At 38.2% G+C, this 23,420-nt stretch overlaps 1 protein-coding gene across 7 annotated transcripts in view; it reads left to right on the forward strand.

The window, feature by feature from the left end:
- Positions 1 to 23,420, forward strand: part of NEK6 (NIMA related kinase 6) — a 71,024-nt gene that overhangs the window by 17,976 nt on the left and 29,628 nt on the right. For 2 of the 7 annotated variants that reach the window (XM_075055476.1, XM_075055470.1), the window contains exons 2-4: positions 8,336 to 8,460; positions 17,577 to 17,717; positions 19,137 to 19,199. In XM_075055476.1, coding sequence (XP_074911577.1) covers positions 8,368 to 8,460; positions 17,577 to 17,717; positions 19,137 to 19,199 — 297 coding nt within the window. In that variant the 5' untranslated portion in view covers positions 8,336 to 8,367. Of the gene's footprint in view, positions 1 to 4,743; positions 4,843 to 6,450; positions 6,576 to 8,335; positions 8,461 to 17,576; positions 17,718 to 19,136; positions 19,200 to 23,420 lie in introns of those variants that run through there. The other 5 variants (XM_075055471.1, XM_075055468.1, XM_075055473.1 and 2 more) reach the window with 4 other exon arrangements.

Raw genomic sequence — 23,420 nt, forward strand, 5'->3', positions numbered from 1 at the left:
TCCTAGGATTGGACTGCCTTCCCCACAGCATGTACCCTGAACCACAGCGATAATGTAATCATAAGCCAAGATCATCATTTAAATATATAGGTAATCTCATATAGTATCTTGACAGATTTATTTTATGAGCAAGCAAGAGGAAGAATATTATTGGGCAGTAGAGAGGAAGAAAGTGTTACTGATGTGGTTGTGTTTATTTTGTAAAATAGTTTGCATTGCTTCAGTCTTTGGGGAGTCTGCAGTGAACAGCATGCTGATGGCTCAGGGGAGGTGGGGAGTCTGGGCTCCCACTGACAGCCCATCCGCTGCGGGTATCGACAGCTGACCTAGGAGCCTGGTTTATGTGCACTGGCGGATTTTATTCACTGTTAATCTCAATTCTTTGTATATGTTAAATGATGGAAATTTGTGCAGTAGTTTAAATAATGTACTTGACTGTGTTTGCCTTTTTGTTTTGGTTTGGTTTACACAAGGTACCCAAACAGGGCTGCTTGCCTCCCCCTCCCAAGTCCCTGTGTAGCTAGAGGATTTGAGAGGGATATAGTAACTGAGTGGAAAAGCATATATATGTATCTTGCATGATATTTGAGGGCACTGGAGCAGGTCAGAGGTACAAAAAACCCCGTAACAGTTCCAGGAAGGGCACGGCTGCCCCACTTCACAGCTAGGAATGCTGAGACTCCTTGAGATGGAGTTGTGTCGCTTTTACAATAGCAAGTGGTGCAAACGTGGAAAACCTCGTAGTTTATTCTGCAGAATACTTTTTGTGGCAGTACTAGGTGAAGTTGGAATTGCTGTGGTTCATTCTGCATTTACAAAGCTGTTCACTGTGAGGTCTCCAGTATGTCTTACAGAAAGAGCTGCTCTGTGCAATGCCACCCCTTGCTGTGTCCCTGACCACTGAGGATTGGTTTAGCAATGGCTGGAGTGTTTGGGTTTGCTGGCTCCTCCAGTGTTGTGGGCAGCAGCAGAGCTGAACGCTGGGCATGTGGAAGCAGCTGGTGTGTCTTGCAGGAAGGTGAAGAGTGTTGGTACAGAAAACGGTTGTAACACTGAGCGCTCCAACTGCTCCATTGCTGTCTACTTTAGAGGTGCATGGTCCTATCATGTTGATTATACATCTGGGAGCAAATAATTTGGCCTGTAGTTGAGTTTGAGGAATCCGGAGACACATGGTGATACCCGATTAGACTGACCACAGCTGTTTCACCAAGCCGGTTTAGAGAGGAGCTGCATCTGAGGCAACTGGGTGTGTGAGACTGAATGCCAAGATGCTGATGAGTTTATGCTCCTTAATGAGTGTCTCATAACTAATGATCTTGGCCTTTGCTACCCAGTGCCCTGGGCTGTTTTGGTCTGAGAATCCCACCTGTCAGGTACCTGCGAGGTACCACAGGGTTCGATGGGGTTTTGTGTTTTGTTTTGCTTTCTACTGATTCAGGTGTCAGATGGATGGCATGGGGCGTACCCATCCTTAGGTACCCAAAGAAGAATTGCAGTGTGGGACATGGTAAGGGAGCTGACTGGACTAGAGGAGTTTTATTTTCCCTTGCTTTGTAAAAACTCGCAGGTTACCTGTGAATACTGCCACTGTATGCAGTAATAACTGTACTGCAGAAGGGTTATGGTAAGTGGCAGGATGCTTGAAGACTGATGCTGGTCACTTACGTTACTGCATGGATGGGGTCTTTTCTTTTTTTGGGTGTTTTGGCATAGCTGCACATACGTTTTGTTTCTGTTTTGCGTTATGCCACTATGGAGTGCAGGGCACATGGTGAGAGACAAACCTACATCAAGTTGTAGTTTGAGAGAGTAAGCTGCTCATCGCACATGGGCTTTGGTCATATTCCCCACTATGTTGTTAAATTTATTCTGAATTCTTAGAGAGTAACTGAATTGTCTGCAAAACTATTCAGATACGAACCTGAAGAAAATGAGGCGGAAGTTTTTGGTACCTTGGGTATTTTCAGTGCATAGTTTTCAAAATTTCTCAGCTTATACCTTAAGCTCTGTTGGGAGAAGTGAACAGCCCTACGCTGAGTTCAGTTATATTTTCTCAAATGCTTTATCTGTTTTAAGTTGGTGTCTGATTTAATTGGAAATCTTTCACTTCCTTCCATTGTTTTCAGGAACTGTTTCCCCCAGTGGATCAGGTACAGGCAAACAATCCTGCACCATTCAGTTATATGGGAGCTGCCGTATTTTGTGTGTGGCTCTATGCTGTTATGATGTCTTTCTTGTATTAGAAAGTTAAAAGCTTTACCAAGACAATGTATGTCTCAATTTATACTATGCAGCTAAGTACTGATATTTTAATAATTGGAAATATCGGTGGATTCTGTATTCATGAGAGTTCCCTCTGATTTCTGGTATGATAAATGTACTTTTGTGGTTGGTGTGGAGGGAAGTGAGCCTGTGTCTGTTACTGTAAAATAGATATGGCACATATACAAGGTAATTGATTTTGCTCATATTGAATGATCATAAACACCAGTATTCGAAAGCAACCTGAACTGCTGATGCTCTTGGTGTTGTGAAAGTTATTACATTGGTTGGCAGCCAAGCCAAGTAGTTTGGAATTTGTCCGGCTGATTAAAATTGACTCCAAATACTAAAACAGTTGTGATACATCCTTAACACGACTTGGCTGGAATATCCTGAAAGTAATGCTGCATCAATAGAGCTTCAGTGAAGTCTTCCTCCCTGCGCTTCATTTACCAGTAGGCACAAACATGGTTATCTGCTTCACTTACCTGTTCTCTCCAGGACTGGAACCCAATTGCTATAATTTGTTTTCTTTTTTAGTGTACAGTTCCCAAAGCAGATAATTGCTTTTCTGGAGGTAGAGGTAAATGCTTCAGTTTTGATTAAAATAGGGTGGAGATCTGTCTTCAAAAGCTGGAAAATGCTGCAAGAGATTTTATGAACTGTATACAGTCCTTCCTTTTGTGTATGTGGATTTTTGAGGCATGTGTGTTATTGGAGACTTATGTGTATGAGATAGTTGAGTATTTGTAGTAATTCCAGAAAGCTGTTAGGTTGTTCTTGTAATGCCTTTCACAGCTGATGATCCTGTTCTTTTATCCACTTTCTGGAAATATATGTGATGCTTCATGCAATTTAAAAATGTTTCAATTTACTGTCATGGTCAAGACTCAGTCTGAAAATGTTTGACACTGCAAAGCTTTGTAGGAAATTTGGAAGCAGGAATAAAAAAGCCTCACTTAAGTAGTAAAAGTGCAGAGCTAGAACAATGTAAAGTAAAAACGTGCCAACGTTAAGAGACCTAATTCCAAGACCTCTTTGTCTTATTTCCTACTATTGTCTTTGGCTGTTTAAACAGTTAAAAGAAATCTTCAATCATTTGTCCGCAACTGGTCCCCCCCATCCCCCCCCATTTGATAATAAGGAAAGGAGACTGAATCTGGAGTGTTATTGTCACTGCTTGGTTTTGTGTTGAGTAGCTTTTTTTTTTTTTCTTCCCTGTTTGGTTTCTTTGATGCTGTATTGTGTCAGTGATACTGTTGCTGCTAAGAAGTGACATGTAAAGTAAATTTGTTGATCTTGGTCAAGCTGTTAGTAGAGTTACATCCTAAAATACACCAGGATAGTAGATTTATTTTCTCCCACTTCTCATGCAGGTCAAAATTAGATGGGGAGACATAACTTTGGTTTAGACATGGTGGCCACTGGTTCTAGATGTTGGTGAATTAAGTGTTGCTTTTAGGATTGCTACTTAAAAAAAATGACTAAAGGAAAATTCATTACCTATTAATATCACCGTCATTTAATGAGGCATTACGTGTTTTAACTAAGCTGAAATGTGATGCAGTTCAGCCTTTTTACTGCATTGTGGTTAACATTCACATGATGCTGCGTGTAGAAACAGCTTCTTTTAGCATGAGATACTTCCATCCTAACCTGTATAGCCCGAGTGAGATGGGAGATTGTAGCTCATTCAAGTAACTTTGAGAAGGTCATTCCTTTTTCAAAGGAATGAAGATAAGACTTCTGGTATGCTACATCTCATTCAAATGCTTATGTTAATTAAAAGGAAGGGTCTCATGGTAACTGTTAGATTCCATGAAATAACTTATCTAATGCAGATTGTGTAGCCTGAATGGACTGATGGAGTAACGTGTGGCTAAACAGGTTTAAACATTTCTGATATGTTTATGGTTTTCTAAAGTAGTCTAAAATAACTGCTATCTAACATGTTGCAGCTAATATCCAAACTAACTTCAGGATTAGTAAAATGTAGCTCAAAATGTGGTCACTTCCTCAGGAGAGTGCAATTCTGGTTTTAAGCACTTGTATCGGATACTGTCATGTTCTTTGCTCAATGTTTTCATGTTTAAAAATATCATTGCAATATTGGTTCTGTAGTTACACTTTTTAAAGGAGAGTATCAAAAACCTCACAGAATTTTGTAGAATTACAATTTTGTGCAATCTGGGTACCTTTTTTGACATCATATAGTGCCTTTGTGTTGTTGGCTGCTATTTAAAGACCCTGTGTGAAGCCCCTTCCCGGGGATCCCCCTTCCAGTCTACCTATAACATGTGCTTGCCAATAGCCCAGAATAGCCGAGCTGACAGCTTTGAGCAGGACACGCTGTCCTGTAGGTGTCAGCGGGCTCAGAGCTGGTGTCATGTGAGCTGTGTCATATCTCTTTTCAAAGCTGATATTTTGTTCTTACTTGTTCCTTTACTTCCAGCTGTAGTGCTTTAAACAAACAGTAACCAAACCCAAATACTCCACCTAATACATTCCCGTACGCGCTCGTGGCAACTAGGCTGTTCTGAGCTGTTAAATTGCCTTCCTGTTGTCTAATCTCTCACAGTAAGTAATTGTACCTTGAGTTTCCTTACAGCAGCTGGAAGGCTGAGGTTCTCTTAGGAATGTCCCAGATCTTTGCATGATAAGATGGCTCAGGTTCTTGTATTCAGAAATAACTGCCTTTTTTCTTTTTGAGCTTTAGTCCTTTCCGAAGGCAGGACGCAGTAGATACGCTGTTTGATCTGTGTTAGACTACAGGTATTTCACATGACACTGCCTGGACATGCCTTTTATCTTGAGGCTGTAAATGTGAAATTTCTGAATTCCTTTGGAGATAAGTGGCGAGAAGCAAGGCTGTCAGTGGCCTGCAGTCTCTAGCAGTGTTTTCTCTGTGTTTGTGGACTTAGAAGAGAAAGAACCTGTGTTATGTTCTCCCTTCAAGTAAACAGCCTTTCTTCAAATCATCAATAATAAAATAATTAAGATAGTTCTGGCAGTGTAATGTAAGGTAGAAATTTCATAGGACAGTTTAATGTTGATATTAAGAGACTTTTTTTTATTTTTTAATTATTCACCTGGTTACTAATAAACCTACAAATGCCTGATACTGAAGGAATCCTAACATCAAACTTGTTCATACTAGTAGTGATTATCCTTCTCCCACTAGAGTTTCATAGTACTGACTTTGAAAAACTGTTTTTATTGAGAGCAACCCATGTGTTAGCCTGTTTATATGCAGCAGGTACTCCAGCTCTCACAGCTCTTTTCTAATGAGTGTTTGTTAGTGTGGAAGTTCATTTGCTTAAGAAACAAGAAGAGCCTTTTCTCTGCTTTCTCTCCAGTACCGTGTGTGCATGTGTATTGGGAGCTGGTATTGGGAAAGATCTGCCAGAGCTAAAGGCTTATTTCACTGACAACTGTTAAAATAACCAAGCACTACTTGCTACAGAAATTCTTCTTCATCATATTTTCTTTTCTACTCCCCCAAATATTTAAAATACCTTTGTATTTTAAATGAAGAGTTAATCATTGCCCAAGTGCCAGGCATGCACTATTAATACACTATTGAAGTCAGGTTGTGCTCTTTCACTGAGTGAATACTTGCCAAAACTTGAAACAAGTTTCTGCAAGTGCTTGTGTTAGCCACTAAATCTTCCCTTGCCACAGATAGGCTTTTAGTCACTGCTGAGGACAGCAACAATGCGACTCTAAATGACATATTACCTAGAGCACGTGTGGATAATGAATAACTAGCTATGAATAATATCATTAAATAAGTCCAAAAAACCTGCATACAGCCCTTTGGAGGGAAAAGATGTTCGTGTATTTATCGTGCATGTTCTGTATATGCTGTGAATCTATTTTGAGGACTGGCTTTGCTGGGGGCCAGAGCCTGACCCCAGAACTGGCACGGAGCAGCGAGCACTGTGATCCACTCTGTGTCCCCCGAATAGCTGATAAAACTACCAGGATTTGTCCCAGAGTCAGGCTCAGACATGGCGACACTAATAGTTCCAAGTATGGTTTTTGTTGCCTAGAAGGGCTAGAAAATATGTGTATGTTCAGTCTCCTCTGCATCTGCAAACAGGAAATGTATCTAGAAGGCTTTCGGCCAAAAGCCCATACCTGCCCTCTCTTACTGTTCATTGCAGTGTTCCTGAAATCTGTGCACAGCTCTGTGTCAGAGGAGGATTAGTTAATCTGGGATCACAGTGTTGTTCCAGCACTGGGAATGTCTCAGCTGCCTGTTGGGCAGCTCTTTACAACTTCTGCACTTTACGGTACCATTTTGGAAGGTGAGAAGACTATCATTTCAGATTACTGTGTTGTGCTGGCCTGGAAACTGCAGCATCTGAGCCCACGCTCTGCAGGGAGGGACCTCGTGGGAGGGAAAGCGTGGAAACCACTTAGAGTGGTCTCAGTGTCGTGGCTGGGGTTTGTGGGCAGGGGTGGCTTGTCCTGATGCTGAGGCACGGCGGCTGCCCACGTGCCCTCGGAGGATCGGGGTTTTTCTGCACAGTGGCAATGAGCAGTCGTACCCATACTGCTGTGTGTTGGACTTGGGTCACATTTTCAAATGTCCAGCAACTTATTTAAGTAATGACAAGTCTGGTACATCCAGTTCAGGAAACAAGTTCCTTTGCCTTGTTCAACCATTGTGGGAATTTAACTTTTCAATTTTTTTTTCTCTCTCTTTTTTTTAAATTTTAAAAAAAAAGGAAACTGACTATCACACTTCCAATTCTTTCTAATTGGTTTGTGTTATGGTTGATTATAACCTCTTTTTTGAGCCCTCTCACCCAAGTACTTGTGTCTCTTCTTCCTTCCTGTTACCCACAAGCTTTTGCTTGGTTTTATAATACTGTTCAAAATAAAACTAATCTCATCATACTGTGAAATAGTTTAATTCAAGGTAGACCCACGATGTGATGTATAAAAGTCTTATGTTACAAGTGCTGGATTTCACAGCTCTTCACCAGCTGTGCTACCAGCATAAATAAAGATTAAATTTTGTTTTGTGTTGTGGCTCAGAACTTCACAAACAAGATCTTTGCACTTAAAAAAGGGAGTGGAGACTGAATTGGTCTCTCTAGGGTGAAGGGTAGTTTTAGAATGAAATTGAAGGATCATTGCAAACAGTGATGGTGAATTTATTTTTGCCTGCTTACAGTAAGCTCTGTATCTGGTAACTTTTGCTAGATTCTCTTCTCCAACACCGCATCCTCTTAAAATTTCTGTAGTTTTTGTAGGAAATTCTGCTGGACAGCTGTGCTTAGTAATTGCTGCAGGTAAAACTGGAACAAATTAATTTAATGGAATTCTCTCTTCTTTGTTTGTTTGTTCCTAGAATAATACTTTGATCTCATTGAATCTAATATGGTTTCTAGCTGCTGCTTCCTGTGGCTTACCAACCTGCATGAAAACTTTTAATTGGGGGTGGGGAAGAAAGAATGTGGGTATAGCTACACTTTTAGGTTGTCTCTGGCCAAAGAAAGCTACAACTGGTGAGACTTTTTGTGATTTTTGTTTTACAAATGGAAACATGCTAACCTTTCTTGAATTGTCCAGTAAGTGTTTGATACCATTGGGGATCATCTGGGTTTCAGTAGTTCTAGGGGAAGTAACGCTAGCTGCTGTTAGAGTTGACAGAAGCAATATCTTTTGTAAATAACATTACCACTGACCAAATAAACACATTTTCTGTTATTTTGCTTATTATGGAATGATACCAGTAATAATTGTGATATTGGTATTTTTGTTTTGTAATCTTGGCAGAGTGAGGGTAGCTTTGACCTGTTGCTGTGTCCTTTCAGTTTGCAGGTGGCAGTGGGTGCGTTCTGGTCCGTCAGTGAACAGCTGAGCTCCTGTGGGGCTGGTGACAGATAAGGGTTTTCTTTGAGAATTGTATGCATGAGTCAATCTGAGAGAAGAAAGGGGAGGAATCAGTTCTTGCTGTCTGGATGTACAACCCCATGTAGGCACACCCCTAGAAAGAGTTTCTTGCTTTCAGCACTGGATGAACAGTGACTCTCTCCCCTCTTTCTTTTAACTCCAGCAGAACTGTGAGGCAGAGTTTGGTATGATACCATGGAAGGGCAGCATAACCATCCACATCATCTAGGGGACCAGAACAACCCTCTTTGCAAGCTGCCAGGGCAGGAATACCAGCATGATCCTCAGGTAAGTGCATATGTCTCTAATCTTTCTCCTTCTGTGTTTTCTTCCCTTCCTCTTATAAAGGTCTACAGATTTCTTAGCATTTAGCTTCCCCTGTCCCCCCCTGCCACTTTTGTTTACAGTGCAGTTATAGCAGTTTTAAGGTATATCCAGTTTGGGATTCTGCCAACCAGCCAGAGTTTCCTGAATCCATTTTTTTGATGATAATAAGAGAAAAGGGAAATAGTTTGAATTTTGCTTAAAGCAAGTATTTTTAAATAGTCTTATAAAAACATGTACTGTGTTGGCTTTCTGTTCTCTTTGATTGTTCGAAGAAAAGGCCAAAGAAAAGCAGTTGATTGTGTAAATGAATAAATGTATTTTATCTCCTTTTAGAGTTTAATAATAAATGCTGAAGAGGTAATTACCAAATACAAGAAAAAGCTAATCCTACTTGAAACTGTAGGCTCTTTGTCATCATTTCCTCTGAGTCTCTGGAATTTCTCCCACAATGTATTTTGTATAGACTGTTATCAAGTTTTGCTATAGTGGCTCATACCTCTATCTTTTTCATGCCTTTCTGCACAAGTGGGCTAAAACTAGGGTTAGAGCTGCATTCAGAGTAATGTTGATAACTTCACTGTAATTGTGAAACGTGTATTTTATGAATGGTGGCTGCTTGCCTTTTTTAGACTGTTAGTCTGTTTATCAGAGCAATTAAGTTTTACCTATATGTATTTTAAGGAGTAAACGAAAAGCATCATGGAAAAGTTGTCAGAAAGAAGACTATTGCTTGGGGAGGGGGCTGTAGGTGTTAATTTTTCATTCTGAATGTGCAGTCCAGTGGTGATCCAGGTTACTTGAACAAGAAGTGGTTGTTAGGAGAGCTGTATCACAACACAGTGTAGGATTTGCAAAAGTGGTAAGTTGCCTACAGAGTACAACAATGAATGTATCTTACGCAGCACTGCTGGGAAAGTAACGTGGTATGGAGCAAAGCCCCCCTCTCCTAATGTAGCAATTTGTCATATTAAGTCATTTAATAATAATTGAATCCCCTTGATTAATCTCCTAGAATTAGCCAGTTGCATTTTGAGCAATTAGGGTTAATTACTGCCTCATTTGGCAGGATAGAGCCCCTGTAATTATTTCATGAACAAGATTAGGAAGTGTTCCTGTGCAGCAGATACGTTCATGGCATCTTGGAGCACATGTTAGAATTTGTAATGACATAGTTAAGTGTAATTAGTAGCTAATAATCTGTGTTCTGCTGTTATGCTGATGCTGAGTGGGCTCATTTTGCTGTATGGTCATTGTTCAGTGAAACCTCCCCTCAACTCTGTTAATATCCAAGTTGTGTTAATGGAGGTCTCTGAGTATATTAACTGTTCTGAGAATGATCTAGTTTGGAATTAGGATTGCAGAAATACTTTATTTGGTTTTGCTGTTAAAATAAAATTTAAAAAAAAGCTGAATATCAAAAACACACAGTCTACCAGAGAATTGAAAAAAATGCATCTCCTCAGCAAACTCAGTTTAGAAATTAATGAAAATTGTACTATTTAGATGGCAGGCTACCTTACATTGATGGCATGATATGATTGCTTATTACGTATTTCTGATTTTCCATTTTGCAGGAACATAATTATAGATCACTTTCAATTTTCTGGTACCTATTACCTGGAAGAATCAAAAATTACATAATTTCTTTCTTCTGAAGATACAAGTAATGCAGACATGCTATATAATAGCTTGTGGAAGAGAGAGGCTTGGGAAGGAAAAATTGGCCAAACTTGTCTTACAAGAAATGTCATGAATGGCAGGGATAAAAGCTTAATCAGAAAAAAACAGAACTTGAGCTTTTAGAGTCTTGGATGAGGTTTGGTTTTTGTATGGAATGACTCTCTTCCTTCCAGCCCTTTCATTCAAAACTACTGTGTCACCCCCAGAAAGACCAGAGCAACAGTGTGCTCCTCTAGTAGAAACTTTTCCTATAATTATACTACTTCCTAAAGCTTTTTTTTTCCGTTCTGACAGAGGTGTTATTTCTGTTTTATAACTAGTTAGTACAGAGCTATGAGTAAGTGTATCAGACTTTTCTTCCTGTCTTTAACTACTACAGTTTAGTAATGAGATGACACTTTTGAGTAATGCTTCATATTTAGAAGTTTCCTAGAGTAAGTGAATGTATAAATATAAAGAAGGCCCAATAAAATCATAGTTTTAGCTTCTAGCTCCCTTGCCTGTCCAGCATTACCCTGATGAAGTTCATCAGCAAGAGGCAGAACATTTTCCAGTAATTTTCCAGAGTGAAAGTGTCAATTATTTAAGTCTCTGGATTACTTAGTGTTCATAGCAGTAAGCAATAAATGTTATTTAGGAGTATATCAGTGATATAAAAATATGGAGCTGTAATTTTTGACTGGATTTTTGTACTAAATAAACACTAACTCACTTTTAAACAACCCTTTTATATACTCACACAGCAGCAGAGCTGTTCATGGCAGTTTCATTTCAGTCTGTGAATTGAAGGTAGATTTGAACTGATCATCTAGCAGCAAAGACTTCAATTTATTGTTTTCTGAAATGCTTAGATTATTTCTATGTTAATATTAATTTCTTTGTGAATATCACCTTGGTCTACTATTTTCAAGCTGGTATTTCTCTCTTTCCTTGTCATAAGCTAGTACAAATACCTGCTGATAGGGATGTTAAAACTTTGAAATTCAAGCCAAGTTCTTCAGCAAACTTTAAATTCTAGGTAACAGGTCGGGTTAAGGATATTTTATGATGACTGTGTAGTCTAGTTTTGAAGCTGCAAATTGAAAAACCTGATGTATTCTTCAGTAATTACTTGACTACCTGTTTGAAGGATAATCCATATTTTAGAAGTTTCCTTTCTCTTCTGAGCTTAGAAGTTCTTTTTTTAATCAATCTGTTCTAATGTGTTCCCATAAATTCACACTGGAATTTCAGACTCAAAGTATGCAAAATTCTTTTCAGGTAGGCATTATAGAATGGAGATGGGTGTATAATTTAGGACATCATAAAGAGGTTTGAAACACTGATGTTGATAGTAAATCATTGCTTATAATGTATATGTGTTCAACTGGAGGGGCTGAAGCTTCCCCATCTACTATCACAGATGTCTTTTAAAGGTGAAATTAGTTTATGGTAAATGTCATTCAGATGAAGTATGCACTTTAGAAGCAAGGAAACCATTCCTTTAAAATTAATGATGCATTGCAAATATCAGAAAAAACCTTATATCCAGCGTAAAGATAATTAAAATTCAGGTCAGAAGTGTATGACTTAGTCGGGCTAAATTTTTTAATGAGATTTCAGAAAATTAATTGGCCGAGTATGTTTTTACTCTTCTAAGGAATATTTCATTTCATGGCTCTACAGGAAAGATGCTTTTATTGGCATCTGAAGATTGTAGTGTCTTGACTTTTTAACTGTTGGTTAACCAATCTTTAAGAATTTTTAGGCTGATTACAAATAATCTAAATGTCTTGTAACCTTGTAGCCATTTGTGCAGACTGATGACTAGTGCTGGTTTTCCACATGCCAATCAGGCAGCAGTAAAACAACTGACTTTATTATTAATTAACATTAGCACTCTGGGTTCATATATTGTGCAATTAGCAGTGAACACTTATCTTTTTTCAGCTCATTTAGGCTTATTTTTTTTCTGTGCCTCTGGGAGAAGTAGTCATATAGGCATTGCTCTGCAGCATGTTGGTATTTTACTGATATTTTTGTCTTCAGTCTCTCAGTACTCTCGTTTGCCTGAAACATTGGGTTAGAGGCTGCAGGAAAGGCTGCTTGGACAGTTTTCTCAGGACTGTTTCAGTTTTTCCCCAGCTCTTAAATAATTACAAAGAGGTGAATTTATTGGTCAAACATGAATTGTTCTGGACACTGAAAGTCTTCCTACAGAACAGTTTTTTCTTACTCCTCCTTATCCCAAAATACAAATTCTGAGCTGTACAACTACTAATTTAAAAAAAATACAAAAAATTGCGTTTGGGTTATGTAGCTGTCCTACCTGCATATGGTTATAGCAGTGTATGAAGGATTTGGAAGAAATTGTACCAAATCTCCAGTTGTAAGTTTTGGCATGTGTGTATTCTTGCATGCTCAGAGTTGCCTGTGGTCAGGCACCTCTGGTAGCACTGTAACGGACATCCCCGAAAATGTGGAAGTGTAAGTAGAAACTACACTCTATCACCAAGGAGCAAGGAACTTCTCTAATACTGTCATCCCTGTATTTGACTGGGTTGCTTTATAATCTGGTATATAGGAACTCCTTTTAATCTTTAAGTTTCTTATCCTTGCAGCATATCTGTTCAGGTGCATACAAGATAATATAACTGCAGTTTTTATTTCACTGGATTTTTGTAGTATTACAAAACCTTACTAATTCCGATTTGCAGAAGATCTTGTAACACCTCAAAATTTGAGGCTGAAAGTTCTGGCAAACTTCTCCCTTCAGTATTGTGACGAGGGCTGTTGTCGCATACTTTGCTTTGAAATTTTTGCTTTTGCATCAGTGATTACATCTAAAAGAGAACATGTATGCCAGAGATGTCCAGAATAGCTTGTTCTTGGAATAATCTCTGCATTTCTTCTTAAAAATGAATAGCCTCTTTATTTGAATGAGGAAGTAATTGACTTTAATCTTTGGGGGGTGGTGGTGGTGTTTTGTTTTTTTTTAATGGAGTAGTAGAAGAATGAGACTTCATTGTGTGGATGAAGAGAACAGCCTTTGTCTCAAAACTAGTTCTTCCCCAGACTGTCCCCTTCTTACAGCTGCCCTTGGAACAGAAATGTGCAAACTGCTCAATTTTCACAGTGTCTTCAGAGGTCCAGCTGGTTGAAGGGTTTTTTTGGTTGGTTGATTTGGTTTTTTTCCTCCCTTTTTTTCTTTTCATTTGTTTTTTTTTTTTAATTCAGGCTCCATCATTGACCTTGAAACCTGTTCTGCAGAGATGGTGGCTTGGTTTTACTGTGTTCGTGCAGACCTGAACTCTGCACTGAGCCTGAATCTGTCCTGAAAATAAGAAAATCTATTTTTGTTGAACAGGTTTGAAGATGATGGTGGTATCTAATTTTACACACAGTTTATATCTGTATATGAAAACTCTGAGATTTGCAAAAATAAAGATCATGGTTTATTTGAATGGATAGGTTCTTTGACAGCTTTATGAAAAATTGTAGTGGTTAAACATAGAAGGACTTGAAAAAAAATGGAGTTCTTCTTGTCAGAAGTCATGAAATAAGTGAAATGTATGCAAGGCCAGACTATAGGGATGGTATTCTGAGGAGGTAGATATTTCTTAGGTATCCTAAATGTGTCCTTGTAACAGTATTTAGAAGAGTTACCTGCTTACGTTTAAGTACAATAAAGCATAAGAGAAGGTTAATTTTTAAACAGACGTATGGGAAAATGGGACTGCCGTAATCAATAGGGAGCTTTCTGGTATGGTTTGGTCTAACCTGAGCATGCTCTCTGGTTTATACCATAATCAAACATCTTCTAGCCTGTATGAAAGCTCCATTACTTTAATTAGGTCTGATAGGTTGTGATAGCAAATGCAAATCTAGGTCATTGCATATGTAAATGTGCAGCTGTAGTCCTGGAGGATGCCAGAACATATCAGCTAAGGTGTCCAGTCATCACCCAGCATTAACTCCAGCATGGCAAGCAGACTTTATGTGCTAACCATGTGAAAGTGGTTAGGACACACACATACACCCTGTCACTTGCCTAACATTTATTTATATTTTCAAGTTAAGAAGTTGCTAGATATTTCTTGGCACATGCTTAAAATATTAATTTACGCTTAAAACCTCTTCGTTTAAACACAATTTAATGATTTATAAAGGGCAAAAGGATACCGTCCTTGATTGCAGCATGGATTTCTTCCTTAAAAAAAAAAAGTTTTGTGATAGTTGCTTCATAAAATCTCGTTAAAACTGCTACCTCTATTGTGAATGTTAACCCCCAGTTAGAAAAGCTTTTGCTTCTTACTACTCAGGAAGAGCTTGGCTCAGGAGGCACATGTTCACAGTTAAGGAAATGCTTTGATTCCTTTCTATTTTTGAATTACGAAAAAAGTGTTCTGTAATTTTACATACTGACACCTGTGTTTGGCTGGGTAAAGTGATTTGACTGGACAGCTCAATTAATTTGCTTAGTAGCTCATATGCAAAAAAGTCTGGAAATGGAGGTGTTCCTGGTTAGTTACCAGTCAAGTTGAACAAATGCTTGTGTTCAGACATCCTTCTGGTGATTTCGTCGCACAAAAAATGCACATAAACTGATGTTTTGTTAGCACTCCCTGGAATGAGATGAGTATTCTTGTATTACTGTAATGTATATTGATGAGTATTACTGTTTATCAAATCCCTGCAAAGAGAGATTGCAACCAATTTAAACTGAGAAAGCTGCAGGGGCTCATTACTTTGAATATTTGCTTGTCTGGTTTCATCCCATGTTGCCTTACTTTGTTGATAATTTAGTAACTTAAAGGGGAATGTATGTAAATAATAGAGCAGTGTTATCTTAACACTCTGCTCTTTATCTGATGACCCATAGACTACCTTTTTCCTCTTCAGTGAAAGGATACTCCCATTTTATTGTATAGTATACATGGCAGAACTTAGAGAAATGAATTCTGAATCTTAATTTTAATTTTTTGTTTTGCTGTTATAGCTGGTAAACGCAGTATAACTTCAAGCACAACACAAGTACTGAGAGTAACCTTCCTTTGCTTACAAACATAAACTTTGATTGCAGCTGATAGTGGGGCTTCTTTCAAAGTGTAGGGGAGACTAAAGTGATCTTAAAAGGGAAACGCTCCCTGAACTGTTTAAAGGAAATACTTGCTGAAATTACCTTCCTGTTTCTGTGTGACTCACCTTCATGAATAACTGCAAATTCTAAAGAAGCCTTCTTATTTGTGTAGGTTATTGTTCATGAATTAAAATTTTTATTGTGTTGTCTTTAGCCTAGAGAAATGAAAACCATTTCTCATAGTATGAGAATATATAAATGCTCATGATGATAGATGGAAAAACTTACCTGTGGCCTTGGCGTTTCAAAAATAATTACTCGAAGTGTCGTTTCATCTGAAAAGGAGTGGGTTTGCTCTTTTAGGGAACTTAAACTGACAAAGCTGATGATCATGATGGCCTGGAGTTAAATTTCCAACTGGAAAGTGCCTACTTGAATTAGCAGGCATTGGCTGGACATTATGGTATTGCATTTTTGTCTTCTCTGGAGTCCATAACCGTCTAAGCTTTTCAGTTTAGCAATAGTCCTCTCTTTTCATAACTGCAGAGCCTTATCCTCAGTAAGTTCTCAACAGTTGACTCAGGGCAGTGGTGTGGAAGTGCAGGGCAAGCTACAGCAGCAAACAGCCTTTCACTGCCAGAGAGATGAGGGGGAAGATGACAGCAGAAAGACCTGATAGTCTTTTCACTGTCTGGTTTGTGATTTATATCTGCATCTCTGTATCATCAGCATTTATAAAACGTAATCATTTTTCTTGAGTACGCCTGCAGTAGAGTAGCTTTTGTTGTGGGGATTTTTCCTGCATTTGTTGTGATAAAGATGCTGTAAAGGTGACAGTTTGCAAAATAGCTTGTCTTGGTTGATCGAAGCAGTTTGTGGGTCAGAAATTACTATTTAGGGGACTTTATTGGTGAGTTTACTTAAAACCATGTCATTAAAAACATTAAATTGTATAACTTCATTTACAAAACCTCTGCCAAATAACTGTGATCGTAGTTCAGAGCTGCACAGACATCTTGAAATCTGGAAGCTTTTTCAAATATCTGGTTGATACTTTTTATTGTTTGTTGAATAGTAGTGGCTTTTCTTTCTGTTGCAAAGAAAAGAAGTCCAAACTTATTTACTCATCAAAATAAATATATACTGTCTTGTATGTAGTGCTGGCAAAAGGTGCTGGACTGAAAGCTTTACCTGCATTTTAAATCTTATTTCCAGCCCCACCCCTCTGTGAGGAAATGACAGTGGTAGCAATAGTCATCTCCTTAAAACATCCAGCCCTCTGGGCCTGCTCTCCCCTGACACCCTGGACTGGGCTGGGATTCTCTGCTAAAGATTGGGCTGTAAACGATGGCTGTATCCCTGGGAAGCCCTCCCCCCAACTTCTGTTGTGTACTTGTCTTCTTGGGGTTTTCAGTGGGAACTCTGAAATGGCTCAAGATGCTGAAACTTAAAAATATTCTACTTGGCATGCATGGCAACTTAAAGTAATTAATTTTCATAATTTCTTTTTTAAACATTGGTTAGCAGTCATGTTAATTACAGAAGACACCAGAGTGGCTCTAGGAGCAATTCCTAGTCCATGGAATACACAATCCTTGTTTCGCTGTATGTACCTGCCTGGCTGGGTATTTACCTGAGAATGCGTAGAAGTAGGCATCATCCTCTCTCTCCCAAGTGACACAAGCAGACAAAGTTGATGAGAGGGTGTGTAACTAGGGAGGCAGTAGTTTGGGACTAATTAGTTACTCAAACAGAAGGCAAGACTTTATTTCCTTTTTAAAAAAGTCATTTAACTTCATTCTGCCTACGTTATTAATACATTACTAGGAATTAATGCATTTATGGTCAGAATTATCTATAGACTGATCAGCCTAGATTAAATTCTTGACCATCAGCAATGAGAGCAAGAGGGTGTGCGCATCTGGCAATCTTAACTCTGTTCTGTACATTTTTGGTAGCTGTTACTGGTTTTATGCTTTGGTGCAGTTAATATTTTTAAGCAAATCTCTCCCGTTATGTGTGTGTGTTCTTGTGGTTGTATGCTGTGCTTTTATATCGCAACTGCTGTGGTACAGTATTGTCTGAGGTGGACAAAGAAAATCAAAGGTGGGAAAGGAAAGCCAGACCACTCCGTTGTCCATTGTACACCAAATCAACACCAAACTTATTTGTTTCTCTTGCTGGTCAGTCCTTACTGTGAGGAATTTATCCTGCTGAATATGATTAGTCATAGAAACCGCTAGTTTGCAGTCATAAAGAAGACAGATTGGGAATGCAAATTCATGTTTTTGCATCACTTCTGGTAGTTCATTGATTTCATTTCTTTTGACTTGAACAGAGACATTTAACGTCGTACCCATATCGCTGCACATTGGCAGATTTTCAGATAGAGAAAAAGATTGGACGAGGACAGTTCAGCGAAGTTTACAAAGCAACTTGTCTTCTGGACAGAAAACCTGTGGCATTAAAGAAAGTTCAGGTGAGCATTTAAGTTCAAAGCCTTACTATTTAGCAAGTAGAATGCAAATGTTTTAAGCGTCTACACAGATTACTTTGAGTCAGATAGCTTTTTCAGTATTCTTTTGTCAGCAGTCATAATGCAATAAAATGCTTTATAAATAGAGAGTTTAAGGTTTGAGAGCACTGGATGATCTGGCTTGATATTTTTACAATAAAAAAACCCCAATGCTACTTTCTTATTTTATTCAGTTGGGTTTTGGAATTTTTTGGGGGGGTGGTTGGTGTTGGGGTTGTTTTTTTTTGGTTGTGTGGGGTTGTTTTTTTTTGTTTGTTTTGTTTGTTTGTTTGTTTTTACTTTATTTCAAGATAAGGACTAAAAAACAATGCTTCTGAAGGTCTCAAAGGAGTTTTACAAATACTGATTAAGTCAGGTTAGTTTCACAGTGCTCAATTTACATCTGGATATAAGAGGCCAGGCGGCCCCACTGGGATTCTGCCTGCCCCTCTGCTGTATCCTCTGTGGCTGTCTTCTCTGTATAGCCTGCATATCCTATATGGGACCCTATTTCCATTTTGAGTGGTCTGCTTGCGCTGTGTGATCTCTATCCCTTGTCATCTTGGAGTGGGTTTATGTTTCTAAATCAGAATTATGTAGCACTAGTGCAATTTCGTATTTATTTTTAATTTCACTTTTTACTTTATAAAAAGATTCACTAAATTTTAAGTAAATATGTGTGAAAGAGCGAGGCCCTAACGGCCATATTTATGCAGCTATGAGACTGCTATCTCAACACAGATAAATCGTGAGAACACAAGGGCACGAAAGGGAAAAATGCCTGTGCTTTCTGATGGAGTTTCAAAAGAATTTCTGAAAAACTTTTCATGCAAGCAGTATACATTGTAACTTGGCTTAAAGTCTTGTGCAGTGTTCAGAACAGCATTTTGTTTGAAGAAGTTTTCCTTTAATCCTTCAACAGATCCTTTAAACTCTTGTTTCTGGTGACTTACTCTCTGATTATTACAGAATGAATATTAATGTTCAATATTGTTGTTAATTATTACAGAGAAATCAGTGGAAACTATCTCTCTGTTGAAAAGAAAAACTAAACATGTAATCTTTTATTTACCATGTGAAATTAATAGTAACTGAACTAACTGTTTTGGAAATCACGACAGTAAATTCACAAACCTGGTATCTTATTTTTTGTGCTGCTTAGAATATTGCCTACAGGTTCTAAAATTAATTTTACCCTATCGCTAGCCCTTTAGTGGTGTCAAAATAAAGAAAACATTGATCTTTCTTTGATCTCAGGATTGTGTGAATACTCATTACAGTAGAGGATATACAAACTGGGGGAGGAAAAAACAATTTCTTGTTAAAATAAAAAATTCTTTCTTTGTTGTTTCATTTTCATCTTCTGTGTTTTTGTCTTTGAAGATTTTTGAAATGATGGATGCCAAGGCTAGGCAAGATTGCATTAAAGAAATTGACCTCTTGAAGGTAAGAATTCTTACAATTACTTTTTCTGTTTTTTGTTTTGAGAAGAGGATTGTTTTCAGGTTGGCAACACTCATTTGCCCTTTATGGCAAATAAAGCTTATATAGCACACACAGTGATCTTAATAGACCATGCTTTCTTTTGCAAGCTAGAATGCTTACGTGATGCAAGAATTTTGTCTTAAAGTTTAATTTTATTGAGTTTTCTGCCTATAGTCTGAAGAATCTATTAACAACCTTTGTCATAAAAAAAAACGCACAAGTACTCCTCTTTCAGAGAGACATGTAAATTCTGCGCTTTATGTGTTTTGATTTGTTTGTCACTTTAAAATAAACTATTTAATGAACTAGCTAAATGGGAAAAGTTTTGCATGTGCATATCATGTATGTATATGTATACACTTCACACATGAAAAATGGTAGTTTAGATAAAGGCTCTGAAACTAGAGAGTGTTTTTTTAAGTGATTAAACAAACTAGTGATTTTTTTTCATCTCAGTAATTTATTAAGAATGTTGGTAGAAAATATATATGCTTAGCACTTTAAATATCTATTTTGAGTAAATGCAACAGATTGTAGGAGGCTAAAATTTTAGTTTAGCTAGTCAAATTTAATTCTAAAAGTATTAAATAATTAATTTTGTAAATGTGATTTTAGGTATTTCTATTTAAATTGTCGATTTATATTCACACAGTTGTAGACAAAGCTTGAGTCTGCTAGACTGTGGTGAAGGCATACAGGATAAACATGAAGATAGCAGTTTGTGTGAATGTGATCCAGTTGCTTAACAGTCATGGAGAAAAATAATGCCAACATTACCTATAACCCAAAAATATCACAAATTTTTTTTAATGTTAATCTAAACAGTTTTGTTTTGAACTCTGGTTATAGAAGATGTCATGAACTTGCACTTGCTTTATTCAGAGCAGAACATGCAAATTCATTAGAATCAGAGGAAACTGAAAATGAAATACCCACAATGACAGGAGACTCTATAAGGTCAACTCCCATCCACCTGTGTGGGATGACCAGAGGCAGCTTACCTTCTTGAGTAAAGCTCACCAAGAAGCCAGATACCAAACCAGATTTACTGTAGTGGTTGAGTTGTGAAAGCGAGTACGATATACTGAGCTACATGGGGCTTCCCTATCCGCTGCTGAAGTAATTTAAATTATATCTTGCTCTCCCCACTCTAATACCATCACCAAAGCTGTCTAGTCAAGCTGCGGCAGTATTGGAAGGCTGATTCATCTCCTTTTGAAGTCAAAAGCTGTTCTATCTGTCTCTGAGCCAATGTATTTAAGTTAAAAACCTCTGTTTGTCCAGAATTAAGCAATATCTGTGCATATTCTGAAGTCTTCAGTGGTTGTCTTCTGAGCAGAGTGGCGTGTTTGCTATGCCTACAACTTCTTGTGATTTTTTTTTTTAAAATAGTAGCCAGAACTCTATGGAGGGATGGAGTTTCCATTATCCCAGCAGAGTGCAGTTCTGCTTTGAAAAATACTGGTTGATAAAATCGGATTGTTTTGCGTAATATTTTATAGAAGACTAGAAAACATTCCAGTAAATTCATTTAGTTGGGGGTGAAGGGAGGAGCAGGAATAGTTGCCGACAGTCTACAGAAACATGCTAGTATGCTGTTTATTATGCAAAGCATTACTGTGCTGGTATTTTAATTATTATTTATTGTTGAATGTCAACAAATCTTCCTACTTGGACAGTTGCGTAGCACCATTCAAGGAATCTGAAGTTTGTGTATGTTAAACAGTCAGTTTGAATCCTGTTGTATTACAGATGCAAAGGGGATATTGTTCTTAATATTGCCTATAGTTTACTTCCTTCAAATGACTGCTAGTTTTCAACTCGGAGTCAACAAATCCCATTGAATTTTATCCAAGATGCATGTAGCTCAGCTTCTGAGAAGTTCAGCAGATAATAAGTAAAAAGTAATCAAAGTTGAAGTTACCAGTTGTGGAGCCATGTTGATGATGCTGTTCTGGTCAGCGTGTTTGCGAACCTGGTGCAGGCGCAGGCTGTTCCCTGCCGGCAGCCGGGCAGAGTTCTCAGGGTTTGTCTGCAGGCAGGGGAGGGCTGGTGTGTCAGCATCAGCAGCTGGACTGCATGTCACTCCGTGCCCTGAGATGAATAATTGACCGGATCAATATATCTGCAACTCATCTTTTGTTGCTAATTGATCACTCCTATGCTGCCTGTTCTCACAGCTTCACAGAAATAACCAAAGGTCTGTATGTGGATGTGCTGGGACAGTTGTGAAAAATCATATTTCAAAACTTCAGAGCTGCTTTATCTGAATAGGACACAGGTCCCTTCTCAGGGCTGGGCAGTAGATGTTACCATTTATGCAGCATGGGGCAGAATAGTCTGTGCCTGGAAGTAGGAAAAAGTTTAAAAAGTGAGACTTCAGTTCTTGTTGCAGAGTATGCATGATCTGCAGCCTGGCTTTTTATGAAATTTTGTGGGGTTTCTTGTTCTGTTGTGAGCTTTTCACATTTTGGTTTCCTTTAGAACAGTGTGTGCGCAGCTTCAGCAAAGTAGGACAAGTATATTTTTCTCAAATGAATGACTCATTCTCAATAATTTTAATTGCAGCATTTTTAGTGTCATTACAATTAAAGATAAAATACATTTCACTACTTAAATTTATCAATTAAGATAGTTGGTTTTGTGTCTAGAAAGTGTAAAGTGTGCAAGGACCTGATTCAGCACAGTATTTCAGAGTGTGTTTAAATCTTGCTCAACTTAACTTCTTTTTCATAACTCTGTTGATGTGAAGTACGTGTCTGCCTTGCAATTGTCTAGTGTCTGGCCATGTAATATGGGTTATTAATATTTTTAAAACTTTTTTGCTACTTTTCAATTCTGCTGTCTAATATGAAGTATTTATAGGCTATTACTAAAACAACTTTCTGTAAGAGCTTTTATTTCTTTTTTGTTTTTTTTTTTAATGTAGACCATTGAGGAATTTGTGAAGGAATTGCATAGACTTGCTGTAGTCCATCTCTGTCAAAATAATACTTTGTCTTTTTTGATCAGACTTCTATGTGACCATGGAAACAAAGGGGGTTTTGTGATTTGTAAATGAATGATAATTATTCAAAATTTAACAGAAGCCAGTCAAAATTGTGTATTACTTTCAGCGTAATTCTGGCTAAAAGCTTTACGTAAAGCAGCTCAGTAATATGGCTGTAATCAGCATTTGGGCTGCCAGCACCCTCACTCGCTCATTTAGAGGTGGTGTACCTTTCCACATGCCTCTCGCTGACAGTGCTGCTGTGCATAAATATCAGGCATTAACTGCCATCATACTTTTAGGATGCGTTAAAGAAACAGGAAATGCCATTAACCCAAGATAAAGTGTTTGCAATGTTTTGTGCATTTAAGGATTTGTGAGAATGAATATACTTTACTTCTGACAAAAGAAAATTCAGGTAACCTTTTCCATGCCACATGAATATACAATAGTTTATACCCCCCCCCCCCCCCCCGAGTCAATATATTTATTTAAAATAACTTTGACAAAAGTAAGACTGGAGAATGGAAGTTTGGCTTATCCAGAGTGGTTTGCCTGGCTGTTCTGGGAATAGAAAGTTCAAAGGTCGGTGAATTGTTGTAAAAATGTATACTTCTGCATTCACACCTCTGAAAGGTCATGGGCAGTCTCCTGTGTTTTCCAGCAGAGAAGAGAGTCTAGTAAGGCTCCTTCTAGAGCGCTCATCCCTCTGCTTAGCTTCAGCAGAGGATGGCGTCGGCTTCTGCTGCTGGAAGGGGTGTCCTTGGCCATCTGCTCACCAAAAGAGCTACCAGAGAAGTTAGTTAGCATGGTGGCATGCTATCATTAAAAAAATGTGTGCAGTCTCACAAAAAAAGGTATTTAAATTTTTTATATCAGTTAATAGTGCTTGGGTCTGAGTAAGTTGGGCTTTGTTATACACAACAAACTAAGTAAAAGCTGGGGTGCAGGGCAGGGAAAATGTCAGCGTAGTAGCTCTCCCAACCATGTGTGGTCTTCATTCCCTGTTACAGTTGTACTGTTCTGATGTTTTGTTTTTATTGGTGCTGAGGCTTAGAAAAAGTCTTGTTTCACTGCTTGAACTCCCTGATGCCTTCGGGAACTCAGGAGAGAGTTCTCATCAGAGCATCCTAAAGAGGACAGAAAACATCTCTTAAATCATAGACTTAACTGTATCTACAAGAGCAGTATGC

The sequence above is a fragment of the Buteo buteo genome, chromosome 23 (genome assembly GCF_964188355.1).
Source record: "Buteo buteo chromosome 23, bButBut1.hap1.1, whole genome shotgun sequence".
NCBI lineage: Eukaryota > Metazoa > Chordata > Aves > Accipitriformes > Accipitridae > Buteo > Buteo buteo.